Below are 16,055 nucleotides of genomic sequence, written 5' to 3'. Positions count from 1 at the left end.
GCAGTGGCAGGTGATTCCCTGCCCAGCCCTGCAGCATGTGCTGTCCTGGTCTCCTGACAGCAGCAAGTGCCCTGGGGAAAAGCAAAAATCTCTGTAATGCACCAGAGAAATGGCATTAGGGAAGGTTTCCTAGGGCTTCAGGTAGTGTCCCATGATGTGAATTTACCACTTTCTAGCTCTACCATTGGAAATGAGTTGGATTTCCTAAAACTGGTGCTTTCCCCAGCCCGTGTATAGTGGGGTGTTGCTCGCAGTCAGCTCTGTGATTTGGAAACGTTTTATTGACACTCACTTAGGGTTGCCTTAGGAGCTTGTAATGATTTATGATGATGTAGGAACATTTACACGCACAGCAAATGCATGTAAATGTTCCTACATGGGTGTTTCCCTTTCGCCCCGAGCACCCTGCAGTAGCTCCCCCTGCTCTGGGCAGGGGATGGGGTCAGACTGTCCCCAGGGGTCAGTCCCAGCCTCAACTGGGGGGAGCTCCGTCGTGCTGGGGGAGCTTTGAGGAAAGCTGCGAGGGCATACCTATGCTTTGATTGCCTTTTTCTTCCCCTCCGTGTCTTTTACAGGCAAAAAGGGCTATCAGAAAGAGAAGGAAGCTGGAGAAGGAGACAAAGCAGTTGATTAAACAAGAGGAGTTGAAGAGGCTTCACAAAGCACAGGTGAGAATGTAGCTCGAAGATGTCCCCTTTGCCTCCCAAGAGTGACTTGTGGGTGTGGGGGTACCCCAAACAGGCTCCATGTCAGTCCCTGGAGATCATCATAACTGCCATCAGAGTTTTGTAAATGGGCATGAAGAACAAGAGGGAAGAGTGACTGACAATAAGAGAAGGGAAGAGGGGAAGAGGTAGAAAGGGGAAATAACATCAACCCCGTAGAATGTAAGAAACGCAGTCATTACCTCTGTGCATTACAGGGGGAGGCAAAAATACAGGGACGGCTTTTGTTCTCTCCCTGCCACAACAACGAGTCATTTTTGCTTCTTAATGAAAAGAAAGTCACTTCATTTCATACGGTCCCCTGCTCTTCAGAAAATGCTAGGGAAGCTCTGGACTTTACTGGTGTATTATTAGTATTATTTCCAATTGGAGTTTTAAGATTTGTAAATGCACTTCTGCACAATTTGATCTCAGATGTATCCTGTTTAATACCAAGGAAGAGAAGCTATCTCTTAGTTTTTATCTGAGAATTGTAAATTATCTCAAGGTAACATTAGGTACACACATGACTACTCCTATTTTAATGCTTTGTGGAAACAATCAAGTCCAAACTTTTTCAATGATCTTTCATATTTGTTTGGCTGTTGCTGAGGGCTTGGCTTGGAATGCCCTAACACAGCCTGAAATGGGAACTGCTGAGCATATGTCTTTGACATTTCAACCCTTTAAGGTGTTTCATGCTTTTTATCCCCACCACACCTCCAAAAATCTTATTTCGAAGGGAATGGACAATGGATGTAGAAATCCTTCCTGAAGTGCCACTGAATTGTCACATCTTAGCTATTAGAGCCTTTTCTTTCCGGGTCAAAAGCTGATGAAATATGAAAGCAAACCAAACAAAATCCCATGGACAATAAAATAGCTAGCAGAGCTTTCCAGCTGTAAACCTTCCCTACTTAGATGAGCTTTACTAATGTAATATTTCTGAATAGATGTCTCTGAATATGAAAGTAGCGATTTTTTACGCCTTGTGAAACACAGAAACGTTATGATCTCTTTTTTTTTTTACTATGGGAGAGATAAAACTCAGAAAAAACCCTGAGGTTCCTTTGGTGCCCGTGATACTCACATAAAATTGTGATGGACACCTAGTGGTATATTTAAATTGCTTAGGTGCCTGGTACACTCAAGGAGCTGGCAAGAGCCACGACTCCTCCAAGACCTTCCCAGGCTGTTTCTCTAAGCACTGAGACCATCTTTTGTCTCTGAGTTTTGAAGCTGTGTCTGTAGCTTTTCTGTCGTTACATTTTTGCAGGCAGTCCAGCGCCAGCTAGAAGAACTGGAGGAAAGACAAAGAGCTCTGGAGAAATTTGGTGTCCAACTGGAGAGAGAACTAAGAGGAGAAGCAGGTACACAAAGCAGAGTTCCCTTGTTTCGTGGTGGGGTTTTTAACCTGTTCCACAGCAGAGGGTTTTAATGGTTGTCATGGAAATAGTTTGGTGCAAAATCTGAAAAGGAACGTTAACTGGCAGGACAAAAATGATTGATAAACCTTTTCCTCAAACTCTCTGTTAGCTCAAGCACCTTGAGCAAATTTTCTGTTGGTCATCACAGATGTGGAATTATTGACAACGCTATTGAACCTGAATTTACATTTCCCCCAACACCACCCCTTCACACCTTTTTTTTTTTTTTTTTTTAAATATTTAAGTCCCATCCTGAATTTAATTTCATCTTGTGGAGGGAACCAGTGAGGTTTCCAGGAGCTGTATCTCAGTTACCAAGCCAGCAGCAGCCCGTGCCTAGTAACGGGAGTCCTTAATGACTTTCCTGGAGTGTGAAATGCCATTAATATGATTAGAGCCAGTGGCCACGCTATAGCAACAGCAGCCTGCAGGCACACACAGGGGCCCCAACAGCACAGCTTTTCCCCCAGTGGGCAGAAGGGGACAGGGGTGTCACCCCGGCCCCAGCCAGGGGCAAGGTTTCCCCTCACCCGAGCCAACACTTCCAAGCACCCAGGGTTGTGGCATCCTGCCCCTGGCCAGCCTTGGCACTGCTCCCCAGCACACACGGGGTGAGGCAGAGGGGCAGGACACCCAGGGTCTCCCGCCAGGCTCAGAATGGGGATGGGAGTGTGAACCGTGCCCCCAAGGGACTTCAGAGGGGGCTGTGGGTCCGTGCTGAAGGGACTGACAGCCTGAATGCAAACGGGTCTTTATTTACCTCAGCTTCAGAAAACTGAGCCCTGTGTTTCCCTGACAGGCAGTTGCACAACACAGAAAACGCAGATATGTTTTGGCACCTGATCCTGTTGTTGTCTTAACCAGGCAATTCAGTCCGACCCCTCCGTGCTGGCCTTTTTAATGCCATATTTCATAGCAGCTCTCACCCCTATTCTGACACTGCACTAATCAGCTCAGCAGGAGAGCATTTGCCCAACCTTTCATATTTATTAACTAATCTCCTAGAACTGATCATGTCAGTCTATTCCAAATTTTATTTAAAATTTTATCATCTCTTTTTCTTAAAGGAAATCATAACCCTTCATCAAACAGCCCCCCCCTTGCCACCCATGAGAAAATCTTGCTAAAAAGGCTGTGAGAATTTGGAGAGTTAAGCTTTTTTCTTCTGATTTGTATAACGGTGGTTGTTTTCTGGAAACCTCAAAATACAGAGGGACAAGAAGCTTCTAGCTCTCGGGATAGGCACAGGATAAATGGCCTAGAGCCACTTCTTGTTGTTGCTGTTTTGACAACCGCATTTCCTAAAGAAGGCTGTCTGCCAAGAGATCGATGCTTCTCATTCTCTTACCATCCCTGGTAATTGGATTGCCCTCATTAAGGTGAAAGCACTGGTTTTTTTCCTCCCTGTTGATTGTTTGTGTGTAGGTGGCCAGTTACAAATAGGGCAGATACTGAAATGTAGGATGTTACTGCCTCTCAATAACTCTCCTGGTGCAAAAGCACGAAGCCATGAGTTTCCCCGACTAAATGTGAGTGCTTTGTTGCTCGTAATAACATATGCGTAATGATGCAGGAATTGGTGAGTTTAATATTCTCTTCAAGCTTCCTAAAAATAATGAACATTATTGTTTAATGAATGACCAGTGTTTATTAGGTTAAGTTGTATTTAAGCAGGTCTGCGCTTATGCAATTCAAGTGATTTAATAGGTATTATTAAGGTAATTAGAAAACGATCACAGTTCAGCAATAATATTGAGCTGCAAAGGTTGTGAATAACCAAATTTAGAGGCAGGCCTGCAAACACCAGTCTTCAGTGACATTTACGCAACTCTCCTCTAATAATTCTGTAAGCCTGGGATGAATGGCCTCTTTGTTAGAGGGGAGTTATTCATTAGCTCCTCAACTGAATTAGAAGAGAACATGCGTGGGTGCGAAACAACTGCCATGAAGACTGATGAGCAAAATGAGGTTTTGATGATCTCCTAATTGTAGTGACAACAATTCATGCATGAGGGAAAAAAAAAAAAACAACCCAAAAAACGACTCCCTGAAAAAAGTCTGAAAAAGATGAGAAGAAATAATACCGGTCCTATGAATGATTTTTTCTATTTTCGTTATTTCCTTTATTCTGCTTCAAAACACCAAATAACAAATCACTGCTGTCCCGTTGCTTTGTTTTCCACTGACATTTGTGAAGGCTTATGGAGAGCTTCTGCCTACAAGAAAATACAGAAATAAAAATCTCAAAACACGTTTTCCACTGAAATTAGCATAAGGGCTCAGTTGACTAAACAAGTCATGAACAATGATGGTAAAGAAGAAAACCTGCAGTGAGGGAACGTTAAGAAACGTCTCCGTGCTTTGGAAGGTGAACAGACATCTGCACATGTTGTAGCCAGTTTTTGATTCCACAAAAAAACCTATCTGAGGTGTCTCGGAATTTCCAACATAGTCAAAAGAAATCAGCTGCAAGCCTGTAGAAATAAGGAATAGGAGTTTTAACTGCACCTAAAAAGGTGCAAATTGGCTATCATCCCTTTACTGTGTGATGACTGAAAGGTGTGAAGCATCAATCTGGAGAGCAGAAGGTTCAGCTTTTGAGAGGAGTGTTCAGTAAATACTCCTCCACAGCCTATACAATTCCCTCAAAAGTGATGGAAATAGAAATACCTGTGATGTAATTAGAAGAATGTCTGTCTTTCAAATGGATGTCAGTCAGCGGAGCCTCAGGTAAACTAGGAGGAAAGGTTGGCTTTAGGAATGCTGTAGGGAAAAGCCAACATGGCTCACAAAACGAGCTCACAAACTGTTTTCCCTCTAACCTATAAAAAAGACCTGTCAAAATCTGCATTATCCAAAATGCTTCTTTGGCTCGTCCTGCCCTTGGAAGGCACCAAGCACTCCATCAGGCTCAAATAAGTATTAACATCGGTAGTAACAAACATTTGAAAAGCTCACGGGAAAAATGTCCCGGGGAACACTTAGGGGGCATTCTGTGGGATGGAGGAGGAGGAAAACAAGAGCTACTTTTATTTCATCTTGCACTGAGGATTTTGCGAAAATGAATGTTTTTTTGCAAAGTGCATTATCTTTGCTTACCTCCATCAACCTACGATAGGCAGTCTTTTATTAGAGATACAGAGCTTTTAAAGTGTAAAGAGGAAAAGTTAAACGAAGGAATGTTTTTTGCCTAAACAAGGATACAACGAAGATGGAACAGTAACCTTTTGTGTCTGTGCTGCACTTACGCGTTACAGCGACGGCAGTGTTTTTACTGACAGTAAAATCGATCAAATTTTGATGACGCCACCGTTTCTTATGGCGGCATACAAAGACCTAAGGCTCTGAATACTAATGCTGCATCCCTGAATTGAGAAACGGGCACGTTCCAGCAAGGACCGCTCCTGCAGTCACTCTGAGAAGACGCCTTTTATCACCTCTTGTTGACCGGGAAGAGCCCACAGGAACGCATCCATGACGGCCAAGTTTTAATGGAATCAGGCAGGAATTGAAGAGAGATTGCTCTGCCTTCTGCCGTGGTTTTGTCCTCCTGTTTTGTGGTAACGTCCAGTTGGGGTCAAGTCCCGATGACAAACTGCAGACTGCACTCATTGCAGCGTGACTCCTGTCCTTGGTGTGGGGCCCAGGGAACTCCTCTGATGCTGGCAGGAGGTGCCCCGGGTTCCCTGGGGTGGTGGTGTTTGGGAAAGGCATGCGAAGGGGCTGGTGATCCCAAACACCCAGCTAGTCCCCTCGGCTCAGGAAGGCGGCCAAAAGGATTCACTGGGTGGCATCGCTGCTGCCCCAAGGAGATGGGCTTTAAACTGCTGCTTTTGAGTGGAGTCAAACCCTGGCTCTGACCTTAGACTGAGGGGCAGCTGAAGCTGTAGAGACAAGAGGGTAACTCCTGGGGCAAAAAACGAAGCACGTTTCAAAATGACAACAGAAAGGCATCAAAAACACTGCTGAACTGCCCAGGACTCTGGCTGTCTGTCCCCTTGGTAATCTAGTTTAATGATACTCTCATAATTGCCGTCTCTGGAGCTTTAAACTGAGACCTTTTGGGTTAAGTTTCAGTGCTCTCAGTCATATAAAATAAAGGTGTAGTTCCTCTTAAAGTAGGAGAAATCATATAACCTTCCATCCACAGAAAACCGCCAGGCTGGTTTGTGGGGATTTTATTCTTGGTTATCTAGCATTGTGGTGGAAGGACTGAGGAGGAGAGAGCTTGTTTCCCTGCCTGCTGGCAGTACTCCTTTTGTTTCCTCCTAAATCTGGCTATCTCTGCTTCAAGGTGCGGTGGGGAGTGCAAATACCACGGGCTGGGGCAGGAGCGCGGGTTGGCTGGTGGCTTTATGTTTCTGAAGGTGCCAGTGTGTCACTTGGATAGTAGCCTCAGCCTGGAGCAGTGTAAGATATTTGCTTCCCACAGGTGATCACCCTTTTGTGGCAGCAGGCAGGAAGGGGCAGAACAGATGTGGGAGGTGTGTTGACAGTTCCATCACTCTAACAGTGCATCAAAGGGAGGTGGGTTGGCTTTTTTTCCAGGAAAAAAAAAATGAATGGAAAATGTGAAGTCATGAGGATGTTAAAAAGGACAGCAAGGAAAAGAAATACATAGGTGCTCTGACTTGCTACTTGAAAACACCCAGGGGTTCTTCATTGCCAAAGAGTTTTGTACAGATGGTATTTTAGGAGAGTAAAGGTCCTTACCCGATGAAAGAGATCCACCCTTTTCTTCAGCAAGGCAGAGCCAAGCTGTGAGCTTTTTGGGAGAAAGGCTGTCTAGCGGTGATGCCCTGGCCCAAAGTGTTATAAAACCACCCAGTAATCATAGACTTGTCATTCAAAGCAGATGCAGATTTGGAGGCCGGTTGACAAGTGAAGGGAAATTTGCTTCTGATGTCCACTGGAAGCAGGGATTGAGTTGCTGCTTGCCAGTGTGTGCATCCTGAAGGCTGGTGGTGTTAATGGAATATCCACTTAGACACAGTTCAGCTCTGAAGCCCAGTTTCAACGGAGACGCTATCGTACCAAAGGCAGAGCTAAGAGACAGAAATAGTGCTCATTAAAGTCTATGTGATTATTTGAAAAGAAAAAAAAAAATTAGGAGAAAAGTGTTTTAAAATCCAGTGCATCTTTAGCTGCAATAAGCCACAACTGTCAACCAAAAATAGACAAAGATGTCACACCTGCTGTATTCAGCCATTACTGGGGTAAGTTGCATAGAGCAAAACTATCTCCATTTGAAGTCATGTAGGCTTCCACAGGAGGACTATTGAAGGAGAACTTAGTTGGCAAAAGCATTGGAAAGTAAAGCACACTGAAGTCTCCTATTTCACACAGATTCAGGCACAAAGGACGAAAATCAGATGCTACATGAATGGTTTGAGCTGGTCATGGAGAAGAATAAATTAATGCGTTATGAGTCTGAGCTCCTGATTATGTAAGTAAGGACAAGCTTTAGTATTAAAAATGGGGGGGGGGGGGGGAGAGGGAAAAAAATGTACTCACAACACACCTGATTACCTTCCTGCATGCTGCGTTTGAGACAGCTGAGGAACAAAATCCAGAGTAGCTACAACCTGTTTTGAGCATCAGATTTGCAGCTGAGGCCCCCTCATCCTTCCCTCTCACGTGGTTCAAACATTTCAATTCTGTATGATGCTCTGAACCAACGTGGCATAGAGATGCTCTGCCTTCACATAATGTGGGTCTAATGAACACCAGGGCACCTTCTCCTGGGAACAAAAATAGTCTGACAAATTCATCTGTTTTTATTGGACATAGGAACAAAAGATCTAGAAATTCACTACAGCCACGAAACAAGCAGGTGCACCAACAAAAGAAGCAAATAAAACCCACCTCAGATGCCACTGTTGTGGCTGATGGAAGCAATGTTTGCTGTAGCTCCCTCACTTTTCCTCCCTGCAAACACACTGGAGACAGGCAGAGGTGACTCTCCGCTATTTTCTCCACTATTTGTGGGCAATGTGGGAAGGCGATGGGAGCCTCAGCAGTCCTCACTCACCCCTGGATTTCCCACCTCTGCAGGCTGCTCACTGCCATTTATCATTTCCTTATCACTCAGCCCAGCCCTGAGCTCCGACAGTACCCCAGTTTCTCCCCAGCTGTGCTGGGGGCTGAGCCTTTCTGGCCCCTCTCCTTGTCACGGGGTGCTGTGGTAGCAGTGCTTTCTTCTCACGCTGCCTGTGAGATAAAAAGGCAACAGCGGGCTGTTTTTAGTGCTGCAGGACACAAAATGTTGTTGTCTGGACCGTGTTGATGTGTTCAATCCTTTGCCTCCTGGTGAGGCCCTTCATGTGTGGATTCAGCCCCATTCAGCATCACACTGTGGGTGCCACCAGCAAAGCGCAGATGGTTCAAAGCTTCAAGCACTGCCGTGTATGGGGGAGTTTAACCCCATACACCATGTAAAAGGTGGCAGTGGCACTTCGGGAGCTGCTCTGGAGATGTTGGCACAGGCAAACCTTTTAGTGTTGGCAGCCCACAAGAAAATACTGGATGAACAGAACGCAGAATCTTGTAATTGAGATCATATTAACATGTATGTCTTCACTGAAAAAAAAGCTGCTTCTTTAACATACTTTTTGCTGCACCCAGAGCCCAAGAGCTAGAATTGGAGGACCACCAAAGCAGGCTGGAACAAAAGCTGAGAGAGAAAATGGCCATTGATGGTAAGTCAGAGGGGACAGTGTGCTCCAGCCCACAGGGACAGACCGTGCCAACCCTCTTTGCTCCAAGAAGAACCAGGGTGGCTGAGGCTCCTGTGCTCCCTCTGAGCTCAGCTCAGCCAGAAAAATGTGAGGTCTTCTGGTGTGACTCCTGGTGAAGACAGCTGAGCTGACCTGCCCAGTTCTACACTGACCCGGATCAGAAGCACTGCACGTGTACCTGCACTACCTGTGCTCCGCAGGCAGCAGTGTCCAGCGGATGGTGGACAGCAATGGAAAGTAACTTCTTCAGTCACTTAGACAGAAGAGGTTGTCTGCTCTTGTGCAGCATTGCTGGTTACCCCAGTGCTTTGGGACTGCTTTGAGGTACTTGGGATTACAGCTCGGCCTTGTCCTTTCGTTTGGGATTTGAAAAGGAGCACGGGGAGGAGCAATGCCGGGAGAAGAGTGGTTCCATAGCACCGAGTACCACAAAATCTCCTGTTGTGTTCTAGGCATGTGGATTGCAAGTGACGGCAGTTTTCAGTACGTTTTCTGAAAAATGCTTTCCATTTTCTTACAGGTACTACATTTCATGTTGGGAGTTTATATTTAAACTACGGCTTAATTGCTTCTGTCGTTAAGTAGTGCTTTCTCTACCCCTTCTAGTCTAAATTTTGTTAAAAGATCTACTCTTAGACCCTAGGAATCCTAATGGTCAACATCAAATGGCCCAAATCCAGGAGAAAATTTCCCTGAACTGTGACTTTAACAATACCAACTGCTATTGACTACATTTGTCATTGACTATAATGATAATTCAAGCTGCACACTAACAGCTAAAGTGCAGACAGTGATCTGGTTCTTAAGCTCTTTTTTGTGACCTTTCAGACAGCCTTAAGGATGAGATGGATCTGAACGAGGAGGATGAAATTTTTACCGAGATGATGAAAGTGGTTGAAGAAAGGGACAGACTCGTATGTGCCTTGGAAGAGCAGAGAGTGAGAGAAAGAGCAGAAGACCAGCACTTCGAAAGCCTCATATTATCTACAGGTCATCAGCTGAGCAGGATTTAAACAGCCACGTGCAAATAAACATCCCTTCAGCAGCATTCCCTGTCACGGAGATGCAATCTCCTCGAAAATGAAGGAGTTCGAATTTAAAATCAGCTTATTTGGGAAACACGTCATTTTGTTATCAGAAGCTTTAAAGCAGTTCTTTTGCTTATACCAGAGACAGGCATTTCACTGTCAGCTCAAAGGATCTCTGGGATACAGATCTGGACTGAACTTGCCTGTCTGATGGGCACCAGGGTCTGTGAAAGGGAAATCAGAGCTCCATTGTTCTCTTGGAATTTTATTTTAATGCTGAGAGTAGAGTTTCTGAGGAACATGATGACATCATTTAGCATTTCTGAGACAGCCTTACTTTCCATCTGTTTGTCTGAATCTCTCTGTGGCTTTGTTAATATTTTGGCACAGCCAAGCCATGGTCAACTATGGAAAAGTCAGAAAAGAAGCATCTCATAAAAATAGGGTTAGTCTTTATTTCTGGTGGAGGAAGAGTCGTTTGACTAATGACTACATATAAGCACTTACTAAAACTACTGTAAATGCAATGTCAGAAGTTAATTTTTCAGGTATTTACCAGTTTTATTGCACTGTGTGTTTTTGAACAAGAAGTTAAAGCAATATTAAATCCCTGCATTTTGTAAAATGGTAAGGGATTATCAAAGGGGTGACTACCCTTACAGCTGTTACATGCTCAAAAAAAGTTTCTGTATATCAGAGACTAAGGTCTTTAAAACAAGATAAAAGATAATTTAAAAATAGTAATTCAGACCCAACTGATATTTATAGGGCAGACTTAACTATGACAAACTTTACAATTTCTGCATAAAATACGTCAAAAATTGTATTGTTGGGTGTGATGAATGGTATAGCAATTAAAGACTTCCCCGAGAATAATCCCATAAAAAGACTGGAAAAAAATGTTGAGTTTTTAATATCAACATTTGATAGAAAATATTGTGAGTGTATTTAAATCACATTTATCTTGCTGCTTGAGAATACATGCATATTTTTTGCTTAAAGGGACCATCTCCTATCTTTTATGTACATGCATTTGTAGATATTGGCAAAACAGGGTGCAGAAATTCTCCCCATTTAAGTAACGTCTTAAATCTGAGATAATTCTGCAATTTAAGATTGGTAATATTCCCGACTTTATGCGTGATGCACTAGATTTTCAAACTGGAAAAAACAAAGGGGAAACTGAAAGATTGGTTTGTTTTGTTTTTTGGTTGTTTTGGTTTTTTTTTTTAATATCATTTTACCTCGTGCTCTGAGAAGATTTGATGTTCTCATTGTTTTGTGAATGGTGCTAATTTGCAGCATCTGCCTATGGTACAGCCAAAGATAGAAGCACTCCTGTTAAAAAAGCTTTAATCTGGAAAACCTTTTGGTGAGTACTGGTAAAGTAAAAGACACACTGGAACCTATCACAATAATTTATGAGTTGTCTTCAGGGGATTTTGGTTTTTGTTTGGGTTTTTTTTTTTTTTCTTCTCTGTTGCACGAAATTTGAAATACCCTTTCTAAAGGTAAAAGCAAGTTTTTGCTATTGGCCACACTTAAATAATATACCTCTGTCGGTGCAAGCTTTATACTATTGCTCTGCAATATTTATTTATATTTATTTATTGGACTGTTTAGAGAGGGTAAGAGCATCAGGTTACATTTTACAGTTTGGCTGTTGTCTCTGATTTTGATGGAAAAATGTGTATTTCTAACAGCTGTGTACAGCAAAGCTGTGCATTGTAGAGTAGACACCTTTATAGATCTGGTAAATAATTAGCAATCAAATATGAATTAAGATTCTAAACAATGTTCTCAGTGACTGTAACTTGAAGGGATGCCCTTAAAACACGCCATTCAGGGCTTTAACATATAATTTGTCTTTCACCACAGTGAAAAGACATGGGAGAATCTTTAAATGTGTTCCAAAAAAACCACCAGGCTTCTTTTTCCCCCTCTCATTCTTAGGCTAAGCATACCTGATCTTCAGATGACATTTTTACTGAGATGGATTGCAGTCATTGGTTTTTTAAACCAACTCTATTACTTAAGACTGACACAAAGTAGGAGAGGCAGAGCAGCAATGAATATTTTAATTTTCTCTGTTGAGATCTGCTGGTATTTCCAGTTTTGGGGAGAAAATTTCTGGGTTTTATCACTGTCCCCAGTCCTGCCTCACGCAGTCCTGTAGAAAAAGACAGTCTAAGAATTTCAAGGTATTTTTAAAAAGTTTGAAAGCAAAATTCTTAGTGCTTTGGAGGATTCTGCAGAAATCTCCAGTTATATCAAAGATCGGGGTTTTCACCCCACTTTTGCAATTAAGAAGTCCATTCACAGTGGTGTTGCTGTTGCAAATAAAGCCTGAGATTTCAGTTTGCAGCAGATACCTGTTCAGCTATGAAACCAAACTCCAAAGGGTGCTTTCCCTTTAGCTCCAAAGATTCACATTCTTGGGAGTATCAGAGTCCACGGAAGCTGAGGGCCATCAGAACTTTATGGACATCAAAAATATCCTTTGCTAAAGAAACGCTTTTCTGCATGCCCTGTGGTTGTTACACATGCTCCACCCAAAACTGTCTGCTCTTGGGTGGAAAAACCTGTCAGGCTACTGCTGCCCTGCCTGATATTAAGTACCTCACAAGATTAGATCCAGAAACAAACCGTGCAAGTGATTTAGAAAATCATAAACTCCTAAGTCATTTAAAGCAGGTCTTTGTGTATTGTGAGAGTAGAGAAGGGGGTTAAAAAAAATAAAAAAAAAGAGAAAAGCTACGTGCACTGTTCACAGGTCAGTTTCATATGGTCGGCTTGTACTAGAAATGTATTCAAACACTGGTTTGGTTGTCAGTTTTCTTGCTGCTCAATTTTCTCTGTTACATGGCTCACTAATTTATAATAGATTTGTTCATTTTTAAGTTCATGGCACTGTCATTTCGGGGTATAATGTGATGTGCTGGGATGTGCTGAGTGTGTCCAAATGGGCTGGTCGTGAGAAATTTTCTATTTGAAAGAATAAAATTCTGTCTTTACTCTTTGAAGTCCCCGAATCATTTCCGTAGAAATTTCTCTCCACTGACACCTACAGCACAACAATGTGTGATGATGACAGATCTATAGGTAAGAAATTAAACCATCTTCTGAACTCATGTACTGGTAAGTAAATCGCAGCCTCTTGCAGTGCACAGATTCCTTTTTTAGCTCAAATAACAACACTCTGAGGTTAGGGGGCATCTTTAACAGCAGAGATTACAAACCCCAGGAGACCAACAACTTTTACACATGCTTACACGGAAATTTACCAGCTGGTTTCCTTGGGCTTGACACAAATGATAACAGCTCCTTGAAGACTCGAAGGAAAAGTGTTGATCAAATGGTGATCAAAATCTTAATTGTCAATTAGTTGTCAATTTTCAAATGCCACTAACTTTACCTCTATTAGGTCATCTGGTTTTGTTGCTTTCTAGCAGTGGGAGAGTCTTACTGACCAAGACACTGTGCTGCCCAGAGGAGGGAAGAGGATAAGCAAGCCTGGGGCCAGCACAATTGTCCCCTGCTCAATGACTCTGGACTGATTGGTAGGTCTCTCCTCCTCACAGGACAGATGGACAGCTGCTTCTCTTCAGAGGTCAAGGTAATTTCTGGCATCTTTGAACTGAGATTTTCCTTTTAAATGTCATGTCATTTCCCTTCCACCTTGTGGACTTTTCTGGCTTAGGAGCAGGGTAGAAATGCCACCACAGGAATTTACTGAGGCTCTTCTAAGCGCACTGTGTGCACACACCCTCCTTGTTCCCCGTTCGAAAGATCACAGGACTAAAGAAACTCAGTTGGTGCTTAGGGACATGGTTTAGTGGTGGATTTGGCAGTACTGGGTAATGGCTGGACTTGATCTTAAAGGTCTGCTCAAACTTAAGCAACTCTGTGGTTCTATAAAAAGCTCAGGAAAACAATTTTGTAAATCACTTGTTTGAATCAAGACCAATCTATTTGCCTCCAAGGTAAAGGGACACGTCACTGATTTTTAGTCTGTTTGACCACAGGAGACAAATGTAGAGGTCTTTTGCCCTGAAACTTCTTTGTAGCCCAATGCACGTCTGATTTCAACTAAGACTTCGCATTAGTTTAGTACTCCTTTTCCAGGAAGATACACTGTTTTCTTCCTTGCTCCAGCAAGTAACAGGATGTGGCGTAGCAGATTGGAGACTGTATATCTTTTATGACTTAGCTTCTGTTAAGATCTAGAGCTGACCCTGCTGGGTTTTGGCATGGTTTAGCACAATGGGTTTGCCATGGAAGCATGCAAATACTGCTCCTTCCGTTTTCAGATGTGGCAGCCACATCTCACGAGCCTGGGTTCTGGCAAATACCTCATGATGGGCAAGGTATTTGCTGGATTTCACCCAGATCTCTTTGCCTGATGTTTATGAAAAAAAAAACCGTGGTTTCTTCTGTTGCTTCTAATGAACTATGAAGAGACCTGATGGCCCTGCATGCCAGTATTGTTCTTGTTGGAATATTCGTGTAACACACTGATGCCTTAGGAAGGCTGACCTGAAACAGAGACTGGGCAGAGCTAGAGAATAAAGTAGGGATTGACTGAAAGGCCTCCAGGACACACCTTGGGCAGGACAGGGCTTGACCAGGGCTACACCCAACGTGGACCCAAAATGGTCACACAATGGCTGACCAGTCACGAGGTCTTACATTTTTATAAGTTTTGGCCCCTTTGCATATTGGGGTTTAATTGTCCAATTCCAGCTTCAGGTTATAAGGTCCCATCCTTCTTTTTCCTCCCTTCAGCCCACCCTTGTTTGTGCTCTTGGGGCTAAAATTGTCCTTGGTCTTCAGCAGGATAAGGACTTGTTTTGTCTCCCTACTCTGTGAAGGGAGCTCACCAGCACTGAATATAAGGCTCAGAACTGCACCCCTGGGCAGCACAGAATCTGAAAACCATGAGAGCTAAAACTTAAGGCATCAACACCTATACATAACTACAGGCCCAAATTAAGGGTACAACTGAAGCTTATTAAGAAAATAAAAATTATAATACTGATTGCTTTCTTAAAAATGTTTCAGAAAGGACAGTTGTAAATGCAAGTAAACTTGGCCCAGTTCTTGTAAATTACTAATTGATGTAAGAACATGTTACCAAAAGTAGTAAATGCCAGGATGATGTTCCCATTTTACCAAAAAGTTTTAAACACGTTTTCTTTCCTCTGAAGCTTTCGAATAATTAACTTCTGTGGCTGTGTATGTTATCTTTTATCCTTCATGTACATTTTTCCTCATCACATCCTAGTCTATTTTGTTCCTTGATGCACAACAAAAACTCATCATATGTTCTGGGAATCTGTTTGGAAACACTCTGTTTACTTTTATAAAACTATGTTATTTGGTTATATTACTTAAACAGAATATTCTTATCCCAAAGAAGTTAGAGTAGAAAGCATAGCTGTGCTTTAAACTCCAGCATATGAATATGCCCAATTTTAACCTCATTTTGCGAAATGGAAAGAAATTTATCCTCAAGCGTGAGTTTTAGGTGATGTTGGCAATGAAAATTTGGAGCTCTTTCATCCCTGATCTGATGCTTTCTGCTGTTCCAATGCAGCCACATTGAGATGGTGTGGAAACACCTTCTCTGCTCAGCAGGCTCCTTTACTGTGCTGTTAACTATTACTCCGGGAGGGGTGGGCAAGTTCAGCAATTCACCACACAGAGCTGGCAAGCCAGCACAAGGCTGACTGCAAGTGCTTAGGAAAATAAAATGTGTAGATTTTGGGCTAGTTCTCCTCTTCCTGAAGCCAGCAAAGGGTGTTCCTGTAGGCAAGCACAGCAGTAGCAGCAAATTGAGAAATCACTTTTAAAAATTCCACTTCCGTTCTTTAAATGACCGAATGGTCAAAAGGCTGGAGCAGAGCTACAGCTCTGGAGAAAAAAATGTTAGGGGAATACTCTAAGGCAAGTGAATGATTTACTGCACTTAAACAGTCTTAACCAGCTTGGCTGCTCTTTCTTGCTAGCCTAGCCCATGGTTGGGATATTACATACCTTGCCTCTTCTGTTTCATTGGGAAAGTAAAACTCTGCTCCTGCGCATTCTGAGCCTCATATTTAAAGAAATAAAGAACAGCTGTGCATGGGCAGATATGCAGGTGAATAAGAATTATTTGAA

General features: G+C 42.9%; 1 protein-coding gene across 3 annotated transcripts in view; it reads left to right on the top strand.

The window, feature by feature from the left end:
* MICAL2 (microtubule associated monooxygenase, calponin and LIM domain containing 2) overlaps positions 1 to 12,904 on the top strand; it is a 116,955-nt gene extending 104,051 nt beyond the window's left edge. For all 3 annotated transcript variants that reach the window (XM_066187204.1, XM_066187203.1, XM_066187202.1), the window contains 5 exons: positions 576 to 668; positions 1,981 to 2,074; positions 7,478 to 7,577; positions 8,756 to 8,829; positions 9,697 to 12,904. In XM_066187204.1, coding sequence (XP_066043301.1) covers positions 576 to 668; positions 1,981 to 2,074; positions 7,478 to 7,577; positions 8,756 to 8,829; positions 9,697 to 9,881 — 546 coding nt within the window. In that variant the 3' untranslated portion in view covers positions 9,882 to 12,904. The remainder of the gene's footprint in view (positions 1 to 575; positions 669 to 1,980; positions 2,075 to 7,477; positions 7,578 to 8,755; positions 8,830 to 9,696) is intronic.
* The last annotated feature ends 3,151 nt before the right edge of the window (positions 12,905 to 16,055 follow it).

The sequence above is a fragment of the Chamaea fasciata genome, unplaced genomic scaffold (genome assembly GCF_029207755.1).
Source record: "Chamaea fasciata isolate MVZ Bird 193981 ecotype frontalis unplaced genomic scaffold, bChaFas1.0.hap1 SCAF_7, whole genome shotgun sequence".
NCBI lineage: Eukaryota > Metazoa > Chordata > Aves > Passeriformes > Sylviidae > Chamaea > Chamaea fasciata.
The sequence above is the reverse complement of the archived record's forward strand: the minus strand, read 5'-3'. Positions and strand labels throughout refer to the sequence as shown.